The sequence below is a fragment of the Archocentrus centrarchus genome, unplaced genomic scaffold (assembly GCF_007364275.1).
Source record: "Archocentrus centrarchus isolate MPI-CPG fArcCen1 unplaced genomic scaffold, fArcCen1 scaffold_26_ctg1, whole genome shotgun sequence".
NCBI classification, from domain to species: Eukaryota; Metazoa; Chordata; class Actinopteri; order Cichliformes; family Cichlidae; genus Archocentrus; species Archocentrus centrarchus.
The window spans coordinates 3,994,477-4,017,048 of NW_022060256.1; the positions used below are offsets into that span (position 1 = coordinate 3,994,477).

The 22,572-nt window shown below is 44.6% G+C and overlaps 1 protein-coding gene across 1 annotated transcript in view; it reads left to right on the plus strand.

Annotated features, from left to right (window-relative positions):
- The window catches only part of fras1 (Fraser extracellular matrix complex subunit 1), a 226,705-nt gene that overhangs the window by 201,575 nt on the left and 2,558 nt on the right, over positions 1 to 22,572 (plus strand). Inside the window, exons 49-71 of the mRNA XM_030723395.1 lie at positions 2,513 to 2,626; positions 5,431 to 5,581; positions 8,744 to 8,903; positions 9,273 to 9,441; positions 9,987 to 10,233; positions 10,611 to 10,955; positions 12,540 to 12,700; positions 12,920 to 13,067; positions 13,154 to 13,359; positions 13,457 to 13,613; positions 14,378 to 14,578; positions 14,704 to 14,891; positions 15,346 to 15,621; positions 15,744 to 15,976; positions 16,062 to 16,222; positions 16,529 to 16,743; positions 17,358 to 17,508; positions 17,746 to 17,853; positions 18,088 to 18,247; positions 20,003 to 20,119; positions 20,266 to 20,432; positions 20,526 to 20,731; positions 21,621 to 21,767. Coding sequence (XP_030579255.1) covers positions 2,513 to 2,626; positions 5,431 to 5,581; positions 8,744 to 8,903; positions 9,273 to 9,441; positions 9,987 to 10,233; positions 10,611 to 10,955; positions 12,540 to 12,700; positions 12,920 to 13,067; positions 13,154 to 13,359; positions 13,457 to 13,613; positions 14,378 to 14,578; positions 14,704 to 14,891; positions 15,346 to 15,621; positions 15,744 to 15,976; positions 16,062 to 16,222; positions 16,529 to 16,743; positions 17,358 to 17,508; positions 17,746 to 17,853; positions 18,088 to 18,247; positions 20,003 to 20,119; positions 20,266 to 20,432; positions 20,526 to 20,731; positions 21,621 to 21,767 — 4,188 coding nt within the window. The remainder of the gene's footprint in view (positions 1 to 2,512; positions 2,627 to 5,430; positions 5,582 to 8,743; positions 8,904 to 9,272; positions 9,442 to 9,986; positions 10,234 to 10,610; positions 10,956 to 12,539; positions 12,701 to 12,919; positions 13,068 to 13,153; positions 13,360 to 13,456; positions 13,614 to 14,377; positions 14,579 to 14,703; positions 14,892 to 15,345; positions 15,622 to 15,743; positions 15,977 to 16,061; positions 16,223 to 16,528; positions 16,744 to 17,357; positions 17,509 to 17,745; positions 17,854 to 18,087; positions 18,248 to 20,002; positions 20,120 to 20,265; positions 20,433 to 20,525; positions 20,732 to 21,620; positions 21,768 to 22,572) is intronic.

Consider the following 22,572-nt stretch of genomic DNA (forward strand, 5'->3'; position numbering starts at 1 on the left):
GTGATCTCTTTCTACCAGACACAATTTTTACTTTAACAGGGGCAATGGAATCTGTTATATCTGAGATTTGTTATATTTGTTATATCTGAGATTTGTGGCTGTTTGGTCAGAAACGTGCACGTGAGCAGCTGCAGGTCATTGTGCAGGACTGGCAGTGCTCCTCCTGTTGCTCCTGGCACAAAGGCACAGATACCGTTCCTGCTGCTGGGTCGATGACCTGTCCAGCGCTCCTCATGTAACGACCTCTCTCTCGTATCTCCTCCGCACTCCTGAGACTGTGCTGAGAGACACAGAAAACCTTCTTATGTGTGGATGTGCCATCCTGGAGGAGCTGGACTACTTTTGCAACCTGAATGCCTTGCTAGCAGCGGTGACACAAGTAAAAGCAAAAGTGGAGAAAAGTCATTCAGGAGAGATAAGGAGAGAGGAGCCACCACCTGCCTCCCCAGTGTACCTGTTGTGACCTTCACTTACACCAGGTGAAATGGACTAACTGCAGTTTATGCTCCCTGACCGGACAGACTGATGTCTCCGAAGTTTAACCGACTTTGTGTCATACCGTGATGATCGAATGTTCCCTTAATTATTCTTTGCAGTATTCTTGAATTTTACACACCAAACCTGAAGCAAAACTTCCCTTTTGGAGCCTCAACTGGACATTAGAGGAACTGCAGTTTTTAGCATTTCACCATTGGCTCCGTTCTTCAGTACCGGAGGTCATCATGTGGGCAAGCAAAAGTGTAGCACTCTGTCCCGAGATGCATGAACCGTTGAGGATGGTTTTGTTTCCTGTTAGGACGTCACAGGCGGGATGAAGGTGGTCCACAACCACATGGGCTTTAGATTCACTCTGACATCCATGCCAGTGGCTTGTTTTCACAGTTAGACCAGAAACCATCACACAGAGGTCCTTACAAGTGTAGAAGAATGAACCTCTGTGTGTGTGTGTGTGTGTGTGTGTGTGTGTGTGTGTGTGTGTGTGTGTGTGTGTGTGTGTGTGTGTGTGTGTGTGTGTGTGTGTGTGTGTGTGCGATGTTAATGCCAGCTTTATGGTGGCAGTTATGAGTGAGCCTCAGGGTGAGTTGACTCCTCTGCTTGTCAGTTTACCTGTCCCCCTCAGCTCCTCTCCACCACCTGTCATTACTGACAGTCTATATGACTAATCCCAGTGACAGCATGCAGGTATTGACATCCCCAATCACAAACACACGCCTCTCAACCCTGGGGTTATTATCTTTCCATCTCCTGGGGACATTTGGCTCGAAGGCCCCACGTGTCCTGCAGCTCAGAAGACGGTTGGTGGCATCATCTCTGCCGCTGCTCCGGTTTCATTCCCACTGGAGCTGCTGTGTTATTAAATAATGTATGAGTTCCTATAAACCGGGTGGACAAACGCAGCCTTCAAATGGCATGTGTCAAAGTTGACCTTAACAGCCTCTCTTGTGGTGATTAGTTGTACTTTCTGTATTCCCTCATGCACCTCAGACACACCGCAGTAACTATGAATACTGGAGTAACTTATCTGATTTAGCCTGTCATTGCTGTTGGCAGTGGCTGAATCAATAAAGTAAAACCCTGCAGAACCTTTAAATAGTCCCTAAGAACATTTCAATTGCTTTTTTTTTTTAAGCGCTCATTATGAACACAAAGCTTTTCAAACTTTGGTCAGTGAGAGTTACTTCAAGCCTGTGCTCTCTCTCCATCACCCTGCACACATTTTTGCTGCACAATAATTTAGTCCCGGGGTGTGGTGGTTTATGAACCCTGAGTTTATGTGTCCGAGTTTGTGCTTCTGTTCCAGCTTTCATTTGTGTGTTTCTGTAAGCTGAATATCGGTTCTTGTGAAACTTGTGAGTTCTGGTTTAGCCAAAGATCTGAGAGGAAAGCAGATCATTCCACCCCATAATTCATAGCGACGCGCCATCCGACCATCACCAAGCACCATCAATCAACAAAGCTGACAAAGGGCGCTGTTCACATAAATGTTAATTATAAACGTATTTTTCATTTCTATAATCTGCTGCTGTGTTTTGAATTTTCACCCACAGGCTGATAAACTCACTCTGAATATCACGCCGCTGTAATAAAATCTGCTTCTTGTCGAGTCGTTGGCTCGTGTGAAGAATGTAGATTAATATAATCTCTCTAAATCCAGATTATGAGACATTTTAATTGATCAAAGTACATTTGTGAGGTTTGCATTAATAATGTCTGCTGTTGTGCTGCCAGCCTTCAGGATTATCATTCATTAATTTTTACTTTGGATCAGCTGGGATCAGTGACGGACGCAGGGGATTTTATTTTGGTAAAGTAGAAATCCTGAACAAGGAGGAGCTCAGGAGTTACACCAGCAGCAGGAGAACATGAAGATGAGACTCTGCTGGGTTGAAATAAGATGCACATTTTGTAGTCCATGTTCTGGACTCGTAGTACTTTAACACTGGACATTTTACTCAGATCATGTCCGCTGTCTTTAAAATATATTTTAATTTCCATTTTTTTGGTTTTCCAGATAGTGACAGCTGCTCCCCAGAAGTTCAAGATAGATATTCTGCCAGTTGATGATGGAACGCCGCTAATTTTCACCAACCTGGGACTGCAGTGGCTGGAATACATGGATAACAAGGTAGAGGGCTTCTTTTTGCAGGATCATGTTTCTGTTTTTTGGTCTGGTGATGGCCAAAATCAATATGAGGTGTGATTTTACAGAACAGATCCATAAAAATCAAACGTTTACCTGATTTAAAGTTCAAGGTCATCTTCTCAGGCGTGTCCAGACAGCTTCCAGTGTTTCCAGATCATTCCCTGGATGTTCCCTCCTCCCACGGACCTCAAACATTAGTGAAAAGCAGACATCGTCTTCTGTCTCAGACTGAGTCAGATTTCATGTGAAGGATCGTTGATGAGAGCCGGGCGACTAAACTCAGTCTTCAGTCTGAATTGGTTCCCCGGGCTGAGGCGTGTCAGTGCAAAGTGTCACGTCACCGTCATGAAGCATCCGAGCAACGACATTCAGAGCCGTCGTCCTGAACTGTGGTGCGTGTCAGTGTACCATCAGACTGCATCGGAAACACACAGTTTTATGGCCAAACAAGCAAACTCTTCATTTACACACAAGATTTACCCCCATCAGCCTCTTACAGCCGGGCCCAGGGGAGACCCTGCTGCAACAGCTCCCCAACAGCAACCAGGAGCCCAAAATACACTTAATCTCCTGCCAAACCTCTCACACTGTCACTGAAGTTTACATCCTGCACACAGATCAGGTCTGCTGGCTGGAGATGATGGGAAGCTGGGCTTTAACCGCTCATCTGGTGACAGAAGGAAATGGCCTCCCTCGAACAACACAAACACACACAAAAGAAATAGCCAGAGAATCACATGTCAGGTAGTTTGTAATCTGATGTTCCACAGTGTGCTGATAATACATTTATAAGCCTGCAGAAATCTGAGTGTGTAGGCCTTTGCAAAACAAATAAAATGAAACCAATTGTGATGTTCAATAGTCATAAAGTGAGCAGAGCGGCCGCTAAAGAGAACTTTTTCCCTAATTTATTACCTTTAATTGGACCCCAGCAGAGGACTGAAGCACCAGGATCATTCAGATGTGTTTAAATGAGCTGTCTGTTTGCTCAGCAGAACTCTCTCTGAGCAAATTAAGTTTTAAAAAGTACCAGCACGCCCTGCTCTGTCTGAATACTCTCCTAAATGTGTCTCTGTGAAGTGCAAAGGAGAAGCTCCACCGCTGTTTGTTCCCAAATTAGCTGCTCCACCTCCACCTGCTGGCTTGCACATCTCATCACAATGCAAAGCACAGGTTTGTTTGGTAGTCGCTGTAAATATGTCACTTTGTTCATTCATCCTCTGTGCTGTTTGCACAGCTTAGACTGCAGACCCCACGACCCAAACTTGGACAAGTAGAAAATGGATGGATGGCTCACTCAGTCTTTGACATAGTGAACAGTTCCTTGCTGACATTATAGTTTCAATCACTAGTTCCAGGTCATATTTCATACAGTATGATGTTAAGTTTGTTATTGATGGTCCTGTTCAGTGTAAATTAGATGTTGTAGCAGGGTGTGCTTTAGAGCATGGCTAACCTGTCACTGCTTTGTGAGGATGCAGCCAAAATGCTCAAATCTGGGCTTCTCGAAATCATGGTCCAAAGGCCGCTGTCCACTTAGAAATTACTGGCAAATCCAAAGAGGTTTAAGCCAGGACCGAGAAAAATTAACCAGAATTGTATTTTTTTAATTACTCATAAGTAATAGATATTTCCCTTTGATCAGAAATAACATAAAGTAGATTTTTGTCGAAGAAGGTCTCCAGAAAGACTCGTCTTTACTGTGTGTCGTGCTTTCACATCACAGCCACCATCAAAGGCTGAAGCCAGAAGAACAGACGTGACACTAATGAAGTCACAGGGAGCTGTGGTGGAAGCTGGTTGCAAAGCGGCTTGCAGGAGAAACAGCTTTTCTGGATTTTATCAGTTGGATGCATGGATGCTAAGCAGTTAGCTGATGTGGGCACAGAGATCAGATGCTATCAGATTATTGTGGGCTTAACTGATGCTGAGGGTTTATGACTGTGAAGTCTATTAAGCTTAAACTGACACCAGATTAACTGGTTTGTGTTCCTATTTCAGTTTTATACAGGGATCATATGCAGGTATGTGATTATAGCTGCATATAACCAGACTGGAAGTTAAAGCTCATTTGGAATCATCATCATCACTTTGAGGGATCTTTAAAATATACAAGACACAACAGAAATCCATTTTAAGCCATTACATCGTACATCCTCAGTGGAGTATGACATCATTCTGTTTGCAGACTGCAGCATTTTTGAATTTACAAGAATAAAACTCATTTAAATGTTTAAATCTCTTTTAGGAACAAATATTTTTCCTTCTGTGTTTTCTTTTTAACTTTGTGAAAGTTTTAAATGTGGAGATCATCTGTACTCAACCGGCCATCACAGAACAACTGTTTGGATGCTAATCTGCATTAATGTGGGGAGATCAGTGCTACAGCAGCAGGCTAAGCATCTCACAGTTATTTATCTAGACACAGTTATGGAGTTCATAACTCACATCAACCCGGTGCTGTCAGAGTAGAAAAGTCACCTACTTCTCCTTTCAGAGTGGGGGCTCTTTAAACGTTTGTCAATGCAGAGATCAGCCATATGCACATGAAGAAATATCCTTTTTTTTAGATGGCATGTGTGATGTTGGATATGCTGATTTGTGAGGTGATGTTTTTGTGTTTTTGCTGTGATAGTTGCAGCAGGGAAGGTGAAACTGAAAATAAATGAAACGCCCAGTAATGAGTCGTGGCGCTCTGAGAGCCGTGCTTCGGAGCACAGATGATGTCTGTGCTGTGAAAACTGAAAAACAGGAAATTTGAGTCGTTTCTGTCTGATGTTTGTCAGGCTGCCAACCTGATCACCAAGAAGGAGCTGCTGACCATGGACCCGGACACAGATGATGGACAGCTGGTTTATGAAATCACCACGGAGCCGAAGCACGGCTTCCTGGAGAGCAAGCTGAAACCTGGGAACCCCATCACCACGTTCACACAAGGTGCAGAAGCTCTCCCTCCTTTATTTGGACAGCAGATATATTTGAACTTATTAGATATCCCAGGGTGCTCCTCCCCTCCACACACATCGTTTACAGAAGTTGATGTTTATCCAAAAAAGAAAAGTCAGCTCATCAAATTTATGCAGTCTGTATTTACAGTGTTGACCCTTCTTCTGCAACTCTCTGTGGCATGCTGGGACCAATCAGGGCAAAGTCCTGATTGGTTCAGGTGAGTGTGGTTGTTCACCTGCACTTCTAAGGAATGACCCATCTAAAAATGTCCTCAAAGATCAGCTTATTCCAACGATCCGGGAGCTGTCACGAGGCAAAGGTGATAACTAAGGAGATCATCAAATGAACGTTTTGGACCCGTGGCCAGGAAACTCCCTGAATCTTATTGTAAATGAGACTGTGCGGTGAATTCTTTAAAAGCAGGTGGACGAGCAGAAGCCCACAAACTGAGACCAACCTGGAACACGGATAAGGCAGGAATGGATCTCCATCGATCAGGATTTGATCCAGCATGCCTCAGAGAAATGCAGGTCGACACCATCAATACATTTGATTTGTTTGCCAAAGTCTCTGAGACATATAATTACATCATAGAAACGTAAAAAAAAATCTAAATAAAAATTGAAGCATTTGTGCTGTTGTCAAAAGTTTTAGCCTCTAACACTAAATATTTTTTCACTCCCAAAAATATGAATTATTTATGGTAAATATAATATTCCCCACCACACACACACACACACAGCTCCTGTGAAGACAGAAAGAAAAAGGATATTAGGTTGTGTGTCCTCAAAAACTCTGAAAGCCTCTGAGTCAGAGCGCCTGTTACTCGTTTGCTAACTAATTGTAAGGAAACGGCCAAATTTATGGTTTTAAGGTTGAGCAAAAAAAGTTTTTCCCTCCTCCTGTGTGTGTGTGTGTGTGTGTGTGTGTGTGTGTGTGTGTGTGTGTTCCTGCTTCAAATATTCATAAAAATTGGGATGATTTTACTTTTTTAGTGCATACTGATGAACTGCATCACTCCCCTGATCAAATGGTCATGACTGCGTAAAATGAAGCCGTGGTTTTCTGCCACCCCTCACGTCTTCTTTGGGTTCGTCTGAAGGACCTTTTAATGCCTGAGGATCAGTTATGCCTCAGAGTTACTGCTGCCGGGTTTTCCTTCTAAACCCCCCAGTGAATGACCCCAAAGACGTCTCTATCAGTGAACAGAGCCACCTGTTTCCTTCATTTCATCCAATTTAATGTTGCATCGCTGCCCTCTTCTGGTCATCCTACATCATTCGTGCTGCTGCAGATAGTAGTGCCAGTTTGAAGGAGGAGGGCTGAAGACAAAAGCTTTCACAGTGAGAAAGAGGGACGAAAGCTTGACCCCATCTTTTCTCCACTGCAGCAGACATGCAGCAGACATGTGAGTGTCGTGTTTTCCCTCTCCATGTGCTCACCCGGCCAATTTGCAGTTTAAATCAGCTCTCATTATGAGCCGGCTTATGTTCGCCTCACGGCTGCAGACAAGCATCAGTGTGAGTGTGTGAAATGTTGATCCTCCCGGCTGCAGACAGCACAAGTGCAAACAACCACTTTGATGTGTCTCATGCTCAATTTGGAGCTTGTAAACATCATTTTCGTAATGATAATAAATTTCCAATAACTGAAATAACCCTTAGCCTGAGCGCGACAGAGAGGCAATATGAATAATAAAACAGATGAGATTTCCAGTACAAACTGTCAACATCATCCCGACTGTGAACATTGGCTCCCATATTCTGCCAAATGCTTGCACTCAGTCTAAAAATATGTTTGAGATATATTACTATTCTGGATATGAATGCATAATTCAGTCCTCCCCTCATAACTGTAATGTTTATATTGAGCCTCCTGAAGGTCATCTGACCAGTTTTCCAGCAGTGGGACTCTCATCTAAGTGTTTCCTTTTCTCCAGCCTTCTCTGGAAGGTGTACATGAGCAGAAGCCCAGAGCCCGTAACCACCTTCACATTCATTTCCAAGTAATGGGAATTGGCCCAAGGCTGCAAATTATGGAAGCATTATTTTGCAGGAAATACATTCTTCACAAAGATTGGTACCATTAAGATTCGATCAGGCTTTTTTGCGTGTCGTCCTCCTCACTGTAAAGTTGTGTGCAAGCATAAAAATCATTTTTGGCGTATTTGAAACATTGTTTTCAGTTCAGAAAGATACATTTTCACACTCTCCAATGAACCCACATGATCATACAGCTTTATGACCAGCTCCCATCAGAGCAGAGCTACAGTGAGTCTGCTCACTTCCTAGTAATGGCATTTTATGGAAATTAGTCAGTGCAAAGAAGCAAATGGATCTGAATGACTAAAATCATCATTTGCATCTTCTGAGCTGGGCTCAGCTTTAAGGGTAGGATGAGGAGCTTAGATGTCCAGAGGGATCTCACCTCTGTTTGGAGGTTTTCAGTGTACAGCCAACTGGTTATGGGCAAGACCCAGAACCCACTGGAGAGTTTATACTGTATATCTCATCTGGCCTGGGATTGCCTTGAGATCCCTCTGGAGGAACTGAAAGCATTGCTGGGTAGAAGCAGGCCTGGAATGTCCTGCTTAGCCTGCTGCCGCTGTGACCTCACTTTAGATAAGTGGAAGATGATGCGGCATATGACACAAACTAGTATTGGTGTGTGGATTGTAGAGCTTAGGACACAAAATGAAAGAGGCAGAGAATTTCAGCGAGCTTTGATAGCTCGGTCCAAAAATCCAAAGCCCAGAGGGTGAAACTGAAATGCAAAAATCAGGACTCAACAGGCGGCAGCAAAGAAAGAAATCAAGCCAATCAAGACTGAAACAAGAAGGGATTCAAACATGAAAAGCAAAAAACACAAAGCAGTGAGTTATGATAATAAACAGGAACCAAACACACAATCCCAAAGCTGAAAATCATTATTAGGATCAAAACAACAAAGACTCAATACTATCACAAAACTCACAAAAGCTGCTCATGAGGGTTAGAAGGTCGTCCATATGCTGTAATCCTCTGAAACCAGAGGTCAAAGTGAGACTTTTTACAAATTCTCTGCTCCAGTCCTTCATATAATAAAAATGTAACAAAACAGTAACTAATGCTAGTCTTTGATCTTTATTAATGTCGCCTTGTTCCTTTGTAGCTGATATCAATCTGGGTCTGATCCGCTACGTGCTTCACGAGGAGAACGTCCAGGAAACCATGGACAACTTCAAGTTCCTGGTCAAAGATAGCAAACCAAATGTGGTCAGTGACAACGTCTTCCACATCCAGTGGTCCCTCATCAGCTTTGAGCACAAAAGGTCTGCACCATGAGTTATATATATATATATATATATATTATTACCCCACCCCTGGAGGGGGGACGGGGTATTTTTCTCCATATCTCAACTGAACAAAAACACATCATCCTCATTTGCAGTAAGAAGTATCTCACTATTGTTCATGAAAATGTAACATCTGATCAGGATATGCTCCGAATACACAAAAATATGGCACAACTTTTGACTCTCTATCAATCGGATTACTCAGTTCCCCTGTTATCGCGTATTTGCTCATTATAAGAGATCAAGCCCGGCACCACCTGTCATAATGATTACCTGTCTCACATCCATCCTGTTACATGTTTAAAGACGTGAAATAGCCTCTCATTTCATCTGTTGGCTCCACAGCTACAATGTGAGTGAGAAAGCCGGCACAGTAGCGGTGACCGTGAAGAGAAGCGGTAATCTCAACCAGTACGCCATCGTGCTCTGCCGCACTGAACAGGGCAGCGCCACTTCCACGAGCAGCGTGGGATCCCGGCCCGGAGAGCAGGACTACGTGGAATACGCTGGACAGGTAGAAGCTCGTCACTCTACGTTTTAAAAATCTATATTTCTGTTTTCATTGCTTTCATTTCCCTCCCGTGCATTTATGCTTTCTTTACTGAGAACAGATTTTCTTTGGCATTGCTCTTTAATCCAGTAGTTTTCTGCAAATTATTCACAAAGCTTCAGAGGTTGTTAACATCTTCTTATGTGTATTTGAGAATAAAATGAGCATGCATTTGTTTGCAGTTTTAAGTAGAGATAAAAGAGAATAAATGACTGCAGGAATTTAAGGGTTTGTACTACTGAGGGGAAGGAGCAATCGATAACTGTCATCTGCATTAGAGAATTTCACAAAGCTCATTTATTGTATGTGAAGAAAAGCAGTGGTCCTAATATGGAACCCTGAGGTACTCCTTTGGATGCATGGAGGATGGAGGAGAAAGAAGATTCAGCAAAGTGGGCATACTTTACTTTCTTGGAGATGCAATAATGTGTGTGTTCTACAAAGAATCTCTGGCCACACATACATAAGCACGATCACGTCTTTATTGGCACCTTCGATGTGTTTTCCAGGTGCAGTTTGACGAGCGCGAGGACACCAAGGTATGCACCATAGTCATTAATGACGACAAGGTGTTTGAGGGGATTGAGAGCTTCCACGTGGAGCTGAGCATGCCCGTGTACGCACTGCTGGGTGGAAACACGCGTGCTGTGGTCAACATCAACGACACAGACGACGAACCCACTCTGCAGTTTGACAAGAAGATCTACCACGTCAATGAAAGCTCGGGCGCAATCCATGCTCCCATTGAGAGGAAAGGTACACACTGCACTAGGGTTTCTGTCATTTCATGTTTCGTGAATATTTCATGAAAATTTCTATTAAAAAAATCCTGCAGCCAGCCACGAAAGCCTCATCAGTGCTAAAGATTGACCAAATAACTTATTTTCCCTTTTTGTATAATAAAAAATGCTAGAGGTAGGGTATGGAGCACAAAAACTTCTAACCAAACTTTTATTGTACCACATAAAAATAGACAAATACATATATCTTAGGTACCCCAGTGTTATTATTAAAGCACATCTGTTGCTGCTCCCTTGAATTCAGGCTATAATATTTAATTTTAAAGGTTTTTCTGAGCAGTGCGAAGCCCACACACACTGTTTGACCTTCCTGTCTGCCCTCGTCGTGTCCAGGCGATACCTCCAGCACAGTCTCTGCTCTCTGCTACACTGTGGCCAAGTCAGCGCAGGGTAGCAGCCTCCACGCTCTGGAGTCCGGCTCCGACTACAAGAGCCGCGGCATGAGCAACGACAACCGCGTCATCTTCGGCCCCGGCGTCAGCATGTCCACCTGTGATGTTAAGCTCATCGACGACAGCGAGTATGAACTGTCCGAGGAGTTCGAGCTGGTTCTGTCTGACGCCTCCGATAATGCACGCACGGGCGACGTGTCGGTGGCCAAGGTCATTATCGACGGGCCCAATGATGCATCGACTGTTTCTCTTGGAAACGCTACATTTACTTTCAGCGAAGATGCAGGTATGAGCCCTTTCTTCCTTTTACATCCACTGGGGTCATTTCTTTCTACATCCATATTTCTTATTTCCTCTTTAAGTTGTTTAAAAATATTCACAGAAAGCATAAAATGTTTTAAATGGCTTCCAATAAAAAACAAGTGCACTGTTAGCGCTTCATAATAACCACTGGTAGTAAATGATAAAGTGACAGTTAATTAAACTTTAGTTAAGCAGCTTTACTGCTGGCACACTAACCAGTAGCAATAGTGTTTCCTAATTGGTTAATAAATGATTTGTTAACATCTATGAGCATCTAGCTGCTTACTGTAAAATTGCAGTTGTCTGAAAAGCTTTGTAAATGCTTAATAATGACTAATAAATATCTAGAAGCATTAATATTATTATAATACATATTTAAAATCAGTTCCATCACATGTTTGATTAAAGCTGGCACTGTTACGACCCCCCAGCTCTCTATGGGGACTGAGCAGTAATGTAACCTAACCAAACCAGAAACAGCTGAATATGTTGAAGAGATCATTATCAGGTGATGTTATGCAGCCAAAACAGAAACTAATGCCTGAGCTGGAACAGCAGATGAACATCGAGTACAGGTGTGCCTGGTTAACCGCACAAAGCCAAAGCACCAATAAAATAACACAATCAAGGTACAGTCTATCTAATAAACACCGACAGCACTGAGGGGCACGGCGGCTCACACAGAATCAAAGCCCCCCCTGAATAACTGCTTTGCTGCCCATTGTAGGCAGGTGGTGTGATTGATGGTGCAGTTTGATTGGAGCAGGGACCGGGGTACCAGAGCAATCATGCACGGCGACAGTCTGGGGACAGGAAGGAGGAGACAGCAGAAAGAGGAAGTGGAAGCTCCGGTCCTGTGCGAGGCTTAAACAGGCTAATGAACACAAATAAACACACAGTGAAAGGTTTGTCTCAGTGAAAGAGAGGAGGCCAGTTTAGGAGCATGTTAGGAGGAAGGTGAAGGACTGCTTTCATCTACTCACTGGAAGGTTGGTGGTTCGATTCCAGCCTGTGTGCCAAAGTATCCTTGGGCAAGATTCTGAACCTCGAGTAGCTCCTGACGTGTTCATCAGAGCGATTGTGTGTGAATGTTGGAAAGTTTTTGTGTGAATGTGTATTTGTCAGTTAGTGATATTTTACGTTGTTGATTCATCTAGAAGCAGAGGATGTTTTGGAGCGTGACACAGAATAGATTGTTTCCTCTCTTATAATTAGCACCGGTGACAGCTACACTGCACCTCATCTTTCTGCTGAGCTGCTTCTACTTTCTTCTCCTTCTTCATCATCGTGCTGGCGTGGCTTTAATCTTTGATGCAGAGGTTTCCTCCCCACAGTGTTGAACAGACAACATCATTAGTTACAGCCAAATAAGCTGCCAGATTCTGTTTCTGTCAGTTTGTTCATAGATCAGGATGTAATTACGTTCAAAGTGAAGATCAAGCCAGAACCTGTAAATTAGAACCATTGAAGGTTCCCTAATGTCTTGTAACCTAATGAAAAGCACAGCAATCGTGAAACTTTCCACATTTGTTAAACTTGCATTTCATTTTTTTTCCCCGCCACTCAGGCACAATTGAAATACCAGTGCTGCGTCATGGCAGCGACCTGTCCTCACTGACCTCTGTGTGGTGCGCCACCCGACCTTCGGACCCTCCGTCAGCCAGCCCTGGGGTCGACTACATCCCCAGCTCCAAGAAAGTGGAGTTCAAACCTGGAAAAACTCAGGAGGTAAGGACAGACTTCTCACCTACAGTCAAAGCAAGATTTCAGTTCATATTATTGTGTACAGCTGTGATTTTTGGAGGGTTTTTATATCATGGAGAGGCACCTAGTTCAACTTGAACCTAATAAAGCATGTCATCAGTTGAGCTCCCATTTTTACTCCCAGTAAATAACACATTCACCTGGATAACCTTTGCAAATGATCTGATCTCCTTTTTTTAACAGACGTGCAGTTTAACCATCATGGATGACATCCAGAACCCATCCATTGAGGGAGCCGAGTCTTTCGTGGTGTTCCTCAGTTCTCCTCAGGGTGCCGTCCTCCAAGAGCCCTATGAAGCCAACGTCTTCATCACAGACACCTTCCAGGACAGTACGTCCACACAGGAAAACCTTCAGTACCTTGATTTAAAATCAGATGTGCTAAATGTCATACACTTATCTCTCTCTCTCTCTCAGTTCCTAGCATGCAGTTTGAGAAGAGCACCTACACCGTGAAGGAGAAAGATAATGCTCTCCACATCCCCATCATCCGGACCGGCGACCTCTCCTTCAAATCGTCGGTGCGCTGTTTCACCCGGACCATGTCCGCCATGGTGATGGACGACTTCGAGGAGAGAAGGAACGCAGATGAGTCGCGCATCACTTTCCTCAAAGGAGAGAAGGTAAAATGTTTAATCCACATGTGGCCAGATGTTTGTGTTTTTGTCCTCACAAGCTACACACCAGGGTGGTTTTTTTGTGCGTTTGCTCATTTTCCAGGTGAAGAACTGCACAGTTCACATCAACGATGACTCGGTGTTTGAACCTGAGGAGGAGTTTCAGGTGCATCTCGGTACACCGCTTAGTGACCACTGGAGCGGCGCCATGGTGGGAGCTAGCGACGTCGTCACTGTAACCATCACCAATGATGAAGACGGTAACACAATTCACATTAAACGAGATTTACTGATACGCAGTCATGATGCCTTTGATTCAGTAAGCAAGAAAAACACACAAATCAAAGATGCTTTGGTGGAAGTTTTTTTAGCCTCTAATTAGCCTCTAATCATCTTTTTTTTTTTTTTGCTGTGTATGAGTTTATTTTAGCCTACTGCTAACCCTCGGCTATATGCTAAACATCTACAAAGGTGTAAACTTCCAAGATACTGTGTGTTCCTCTCAATACTAACATGATAGAAGCTGAGGACTTTTATTTTGAAAAAACATTGATTAAAGAAACCGTTTCGTAAAACACGACAGGCGGTAAGTGAGAAAGTTGGACATACAAAAGGAACAGAACTATATGACGACTTCAGAGACTTGGAACACAAAGTAGATATGGTCAATAAAGCAGCCGTGGAGATGATCTCCAAAATATCAGAGCTATGCCACCCTCAGGCCGAGGGGCCACCAGCCCTTCATGTGAACACTTCACCTGATTAAGGATGATTAAGGATAAGTGAAGCCTGATAAGGAGAAAATAAGTACAAAATGCCTGACAGCTTTCATTGGTGCCTGAAGTTTGTATTTAAAGATATTTCCACCAAAACCTGAACTTGGAAAGACTATTAAAAATGAACAGTCTAATCTTGATGGAGGTGGGACTTAGTACACCACTGTTTTAATTAGATGTACCTGGTGTCTTGGAAGCTGATTAAGTGTTGCAAATGATTGACAGTCAGTCCTCTCCTGTTCTTCCAGCTCCCACCATCGAGTTCGAGCAGGCGTCCTATCAGGTCAGAGAGCCTCCCGGTCCAGATGGCATCGAAGTGCTCAACATCAAAGTGATCCGCCGAGGAGATCTGGACCGAACGTCCAAGATCCGTTGCAGCACCCGGGATGGATCAGCCCAGTCTGGAGTCGACTACAATCCCAAGAGCCGAGTGCTTAAATTCACCCCGGGTCAGTACAGAAAGTGCCCCCCCCCCCCCCCCCCCCCCCCCGACTTCTAATGGTTTTTAAAGGAGATGAGTATGAGCCTGATGATTTATTGGGAGTAAATATCTTGGGGTTTTTTTTCTCCACAGGCATGGATCACATCCTCTTTAAAGTGGAGATTTTGTCCAATGAGGACAGGGAGTGGCACGAGTCCTTCTCATTGGTCCTTGGCCCTGATGACCCAGTGGAGGCGGTGCTCGGGGAGATCACAATGGCCACGGTGACCATTCTGGACCAGGAGGCGGCGGGCAGTCTCATCCTACCTGCCCCGCCTATGGTAAGAAAACTTAGAGGAGACATAAGAACATGAACCAGGAGCAGCAGAATCAGCGAGTTTGGAGGCCTTCAGGCACTTTAGCGTTCAGCTGAGAACTTAATCTTTTGTCTATTTTGTGCAGCACTTAGAGAGCCTGTCACATGAAAGGTTTCCACTCCCGGCAAAAGCTCGTCGCTCCTCTAATACATATTCAGGGACCTCCAAAAATGCAGCAGCAAATGTGGGCAGCACTTTGCCTCAGGCACTTGTTTATAGACTTTTACATTTCTTATGCATTTACCAGAACCACTCACAATGAAATATCAGTTCAGCTGCCATTAAAATATTATGTGGTGGGTGATTTTACCCCAAATGACTTTATAGGAGGAATCTCATCTCATGCAGTGCTCCAGACTCCTAAAATGAAGAAGCTGAATTCCTCTAATGTATATAATCTCCCATCCTCCCTCCTCAGGTGGTCTCCCTCGCTGACTACGATCACGTCCAGGAAGTGACTAAAGAGGGCAGCAGGAAGACTCCCTCTCCAGGTTACCCTCTGGTGTGCGTCACCCCCTGTGACCCTCACTACCCCAAGTACTCTGTGATGAAGGAGCGCTGTGAGGAGGCAGGAATCAATCAGACCCAAGTTCACTTCTCGTGGGAAGTGGCGGCTCCCACCGACACCAGCGGTGCCCGGTCCCCCTTTGAGACGGTCACAGATACAACCCCGTATACCAGCGTCAACCATATGGTGAGGATGGTTGATGATGGATTCATTTTTTTAATGGGATTTACTGGCAGTAAGATAATAAGTTATGCTTAACATGCATCCCTCTGCGTGGACGCTTCGAACTTTTCCTTCCCTGTTTTCAGGTCCTGGACAGCATTTACTTCAGCCGGCGCTTCCACGTTCGCTGCGTGGCTCAGGCCAGAGATAAAGCCGGTCACCTGGGAACCCCTCTGAGGAGCAACATCGCCACCATCGGCACGGAGGGCTCCATCTGCCACACGCCTGTCACCACAGGAACCGCCAGAGGCTTCCAGGCTCAGTCCTTCATCGCCACGCTCAAATACTTAGACGTCAAGCACAAAGAGCACCCCAACCGGTCTGCAGTGGCTTTTTAAACCAGATAAGCATCTTCACCAAAACTTTATGCTAACAAATGCTCTTCTGTGTATGTCCCTGTTTAGGATCCACATCTCAGTCCAGATCCCCCATCAGGATGGAATGCTCCCCCTGGTGTCCACCATGCCGCTGCACAACCTTCACTTCCTGCTGTCTGAGTCGATTTACAGACAGCAGCACGTCTGCTCCAACCTGGTCACCCTCAAAGACCTTCAGGGGATCGCCGGTCAGTCACACATACTCACCCCACAAACTCAGCAGGGCCTCCTTAGAGTTGAAAATGTCATTTTTAGGAGGCCGCACTGGGATTAAATCCACATTTACAGCATCTACCGCTCACACTGAGGGTATTTCAAATTAATCCCGTGATGATACATGTTGAAATTCTTTAATTTCCTGCTGCAGTGAGTTCATGCTTCAGCCTGCAGAAAGATAACTTACATCACTGCATGCAACATGACCTGACAGATTTGAAAAGAATAAATAAACCAGGTGTGGAGTTCTCTTACTTTCTGTGTCAACATTCTTCCAGAGTCGGGCTTCCTTGATGACGTGTCATACGACAGTATCTCTCTGGGGCCGGGATACGACCGCCCCTACCAGTTTAACCCCAACGTCCGCGAAGGCAAGACCCTCCAGCTCTATAAGCACCTCAACCTCAAGAGCTGCATCTGGACCTTCGACGCCTACTACGACATGACTGAGCTCATCGATGTCTGCGGGGGCTCCGTCACCGCCGATTTCCAGGTGTGTGGGGCAGCCAAGGGCCAGTTCTTTACAACGGCTTCTGGATAAGTTTGATCAGCTGTTATGGAAGAGGATGTTTAAAGTTTCTGTTGTTTCCTTGTTGGCTTAAAGGGTAAGACTGTTATCAGGCCAAGTGAATAAGCTGTTAGGATGACCAGGTGGAGAACTTTATATAGGACTGCACAGTGTTTTTATGCCCCGTGAAACATATCGACTCAAAATGAGGGTCACAAATAGATCTATGGATGCAATACTGCTGAAACCCTGCTGGTAGACCAGCTGCTAAAATATCAGTTTAAACACAAACAAAACACAAACATGCAAAGATAAAATTGTTGAAGAAAACAACTTTAGTCCCCATTTATGCTTATGAGACAGTGAAATGAGAAAAGCATAAAATATGCACGGGAGTGATTGCAGAATAGGACACAGCTGGGAACAATGTAGACAACACAAGAACCTGGGACCGTGGCAGTGCTGGGATGTGGACATCCTAATTATAGTGCATGTGTTTGTGTAAAGCCCCCCCCCAAAAAAAAGAATATCAACAAGGAAAAAAGTTCTTTGTGACCCTCTGAGAGAACCAGCATTAAAGGCTGCTGCTGCTCTTCCAGGTTCGGGACTCGGCTCAGTCCTTCCTGACGGTGCAGGTTCCTCTCTACGTGTCCTACATCTACGTTACGGCGCCGAGAGGCTGGGCCTCTCTGGAGCATCACACCGAGATGGAGTTCTCTTTCTTCTACGACACCGTGCTCTGGAGGACAGGTCAGGACATGTTCTCCCATTTTCTCTCCGTTTATGTGTTCAGATGTCTGAGTCACAGTTTAATCAGATCCCTGCATTACAGAAGGGGGGGGGCACTACAAAAGCTGCCAAAACACCACACACCTGATTTTTGTCTACAGTTAGAGCAGGAGATGTTCTGCATGTAAATGAGATGATACATTTATGTATATTATGTAATCTTTCAATCTTGATTGCGTTTGTGTTTCGTGTCTGCAGGTATCCAGACTGACAGCGTCCTCTCAGCCAGACTGCAGATCATCAGGATCTATATCAGGGAAGATGGACGGCTGGTGATTGAGTTTAAAACTCATGCCAAATTCAGAGGTCAGTCCACAGCTACATATTCTAAGGGCAGGGCAGCTTTTACATCAGCTTCCTGTGATAAGCAGCAGTATGTTTGTAGGGCTGCACTCAGGATACATTACTGCGCCTGTTTAAATGTTACTGTGGTGACTGCAAAGCCTTATGGGCAGAAATATAATGCAGGATATTTAAAATTTTCTACAATAAAAATAAAGCAGTGCTGAGTTCGACCCCCTGCTCTTATTCTCCCTCCAGGTCAGTTTGTCCTTGAACACCACACCCTGCCAGGCCACAAGTCCCGCCTCATGGCCCCCGACCACCTCGGAGGCATTGAGTTTGACATGCAGCTGCTGTGGAGCGCTCAAACCTTTGACTCCCCGTACCAGCTGTGGAGGGCTACCAGCTCCTACAGCAGGTCAGTACTCAGGCTCAGGCTGTTGGGACTTCCCATGATGCCTTTAGCCTCTTTTGCCCTCTGATGTGTTCGTCATTATGAACTTCAGTCCACTCTTTCCTGTGGTTTGTGTTTTGGCCTTGTCTCTTCTCTCTTTTCTCTCATTTGCCCCTCCCTGAACCTGACCTGTTTTAGGTCTGTTCCTTTGAGAAGGGAGTGCTGCTCTTAGGGCATCATCTGATCATCGGAGTTTTCTCTAGAACATTTCAGGGATTTTGCTGCCCTGAGGCGGATGTTGTTGCTGTTGCTCTGACTGACGTTCTCTAACGTTTTCAGTGATTTTCCCTTCCAGATAAACTGTTACCTGTCTGGGAATTTGGGGACAGTATTTTCCTGTTGTAGCTTGACTTAGCATTAGCTTTAAGAAAGACAGCTCAGGGATGGCTCTGAGTGCTGTAACCAAACAAACCCTCCATGGATAAAAAGATATAACTGCTTTTCTCCTGGCTAATATCACCTTACCTGCTAATGTGGACAGAAAACCTTCTGAAACTTTCTGACTAGAAATTCACTTCAGTTCACTTATATTTAGTGTATGTATGACCAGTTCACCTCAATCTGCTTCATACTGCAAAGTAAAGACCCCACAGTATTAGAGAAAGAGCAACACTTGGTGACGGTGGGGAGGAAGAACTTCCTTTTAACAGGAAGAGACCTCCAACAGATTCAGGATCAGGGATGGGCAGCCATCTGACTGGACTCGGGGGGGGGGGGGGACACAAGAAAATAGAGAGACAAGGACAAAATACAAATGTTAGGACACAAAAATGTAATGAAATCTAGAACAAACACATCAGAATCAGAATCAGAAGGTTTTTATTGCCATATGGGTGAACAGGTTCACAGCATTAGGAAATTGCTGCGGTACTTCGTGCTTACAGAAAAAAAAAAAAACAAATAAGTATAAAAACTATAAGACAATATACAAGTATACAAATTGCAAATATACAGAGATATTAGAGCTTACAAAATATACAGTGCAGAGACTAATTAAAAGATAAAAGAATGTAAACTATATTCCACTAATATGTACATCAGTGCAATCAGACAGGTGCATAGACATAGGGTCATCAGCGTTTGTGGAGGGTGGTGGTAACAGTCTTAGGGTAATTGTTCATGAGTCCAACAGCAGAGGGGAAGAAACTGAGGAGTGAAGGAGAAATAGTGCATCATGGGAAGCCCCTGGCAGCCTGAACCTACTGCAGCATAACTGTGGGATTCAGGGTCACCTGATCCAATTCTAACTAGAATCAAAAGCCTGGTATTAAAAGTAGAGAGTGGGTCTGTTACCTGAACCCAAACTGGGACCTGGTTCCTCAGGAGAGGAGCTCTGCTAGGATGATGTAGTACCATGAGCTCTTTAAGGTACGATGAGGCCTGATTATTCGAGATTCTGAATTTAACAGGGAACCAATGAAGAGAAGCTCATACGGGGGAAGTGTGGTCTCTTTTTCTGGTATAGTTTGGTTTTTTTATTGAGGGAGGTGGGCATTTTTCTGAGCATATATACTCTATTAGAAAATTCCAGTTAGGACTGTAAGGAGAATACTGGCAGTGAGACGTTGCAATCATATCCATGTCATCAAAGATGCATTCGTGACTGGTTTCAACTGCAGAAAGTTTTTATTATCTCATTTTTTTTAGATTCTAATCCCTCGATTGTACAGTGCGCCTCACTGTACCTTGATAATAATAATTTTATGTCTTCTTGAACAGGAAGGACTATTCTGGAGAGTACACCGTCTTCTTGGTCCCCTGCACTGTTCAGCCCACGCAGCCGTGGATCGACCCCGGTGACAAACAGCTGTCCTGCACGGCTCACGCTCCAGAGAAGTACGACCGTGCAGCTGTACAGATTTACAGTAGACCGTCTCTCAGAATAACTTTCTCTTATTTAAGGCCAACAAGATTTTACTCCATTTTATAGCGACTTGTATATTTGCATAAAGAGCTTGAACCCTCTTTATTTTCTCCAACAGGTTTCTGGTGCCGATTGCCTTCCAGCAGACCAACCGGCCCGTTCCTGTGGTTTACTCCCTCAACACAGAGTTCCAGCTGTGCAACAATGAGAAGGTGTTCATGATGGACCCGGCTGCTGCTGATGTTTCCATGGCTGAGATGGACTACAAGGGCGCGTTCTCCATGGGTATGACCCGAGGGTTAAGAAAATGTGTTTTTTTCATATTTGGGCCATTCCGTGAAAAATCAGAATAACCTGTCCCTCTGCTGCCCCCTGCAGGTCAGACTCTGTACGGCAGGGTTTTGTGGAACCCTGAGCAGAACCTGAATGCAGCCTACAAACTGCAGCTGGAGAAAGTTTACCTGTGCACCGGCAGGGACGGCTATGTGCCCTTCTTTGACCCCACGGGAACTCTGTACAACGAGGGGCCGCAGTACGGCTGCATCCAACCCAACAAACACCTCAAACATCGCTTCCTGCTGCTGGTACAGATATGTCTGAATTATCTGATGTTTCTTTTCATTAGTCTTACCTGTGGCACCGAACAGGTATTCAAAAAGAATTAGCCGCATTAGTTAGGGCTGCAACCCATGTGTGTGCCACAGAGTGAGCCTCTGCTCAGCCCTTTACTGCATTTCATTTTCCGCTTCTTCTTCATTTCTAGAGAAATAACCTGTTAAAAAAAGCTTACTTCAAACAAATGGAGGTGCAGCTTTCTCTTATGTTCAGGTAGGCAAACTCCTTCAGTTACCTGCAGCAGTTATGTGGCTGCAGCAGCAGGAGCATCACTGAATCCTGCATTTTTTAAAAGCAAAGCCACCGCAGCCACAGAGGCTTCACATCGCAGCCATGAAGAATAATGTCTTAATAAGTCCTCTGAACCGTGGGCAGATTTCTCTCTTGGAGAGGGTGAGCGTGTCAGTCGCTCCCTCTGAGGATGTTTTCTGTTATGTAAACCACTTTTTTAATGTTTTTCTGCTGTTCTTGTGTTTTTCTGTCCAAGGCTCTTAAATATTTAAAAAGTGCTCATATCTTATGTGAGGCTTCTCCTGTACAGAGCAAACAACACAGTCTCATGATTCATTTTTCAACCTGCCAAGCCAGTCCAACCACTGCCACCTCTCAGTTCATAATTCAAAATCTGCAGGTTATTTGAATCCCTGGCACTCTTCCCCATGTAAAAACCTGTCCTCCTATCACGCATTGGTTCGGTGCACTGAATCTACGGGAGTCATAGAATCAAACTTAGGCCCTGTAGAAATGTAACCTCTTAACCTCAAGGTTAAAGCTAAATGAAGTTTACAGAACAAATGAAACGGAGTAAAGTGTGGCGTTCAGCGCAGCTCTAAAGCTCTGACCTTTTTCCCTCTGCAGGACCGTAAACAGCCCGACGTCTGCGACAGGTTTTTCCACGACGTTCCTTTCGAGGCTCATTTTGCCTCAGACATCCCGGAGCTGGATTCCGTGACAGCCATGCCCGGAGTCGACGGCTTTACGATGAAGGTCGATGCTCTCTACAAGGTGAGTGGATTCGTGAGCGGCACATGTGGTGCAGCGCTGTGTGGAAAGCTCCGTTTTTCTCAATTGTTGAATAAATGCTGATGTTCCCATATTTGATTGCAAAGGCCTCTGTAGTTGAGATTCTTCAAGGTATTTTACCTCACTGCTAAAAGCTGAACACCGGGGTGGCTCAGAGGCTGAGCAGGCGACTGCGTGGCGGTGTGGGCAGCACAGGTTCGAGTCCCAGCCTGTTGCCATTTCCCATATCTCTACCCCTGATTTCCTGTATCTCTCTCTACTGCAACTCGAATAAAGCCATGAAAGGCCAAAATAATAATAATTTTTAAAAATGATGAGGAGCTGCTTACCAATAATGTGATTAAGCTACTAGAATAAGTGCGTGAAATGGTGACGGTGCACAGGGATAAGAAAGGTCAGTTATGTTAGCAGAAAATGTGAAGTCTGTGGATAAGGGTTTGGTACCAAAAGCTTTCCGGTTCCTTTTGTAGTTCACTGGTAAATATAGATTTCCTGAAATGCTAATGTCTGACAGGTTATGTGCATTCGTAAACAAGGACCCGCAGAGAGAGCAGGAATTCTTATGTCCGGATATCCCAGCTAGCCCAACGTGTAGCAGGAGAATTTATAAGGGGAGTGGAGCACAGAGAGGGGGGGTGTGGGAGCTGCAGTCAAGCAATAACGGGGCGGGGCTGGAGCAAAATGGCGTATTTATTGATTGTTGTATACTCAATAATGCAGTGAGTTACATCTGAGCCATTTGAAGGCATTGAGATTATTTTCTCTGAAAAGTGTTGATTATGATGAA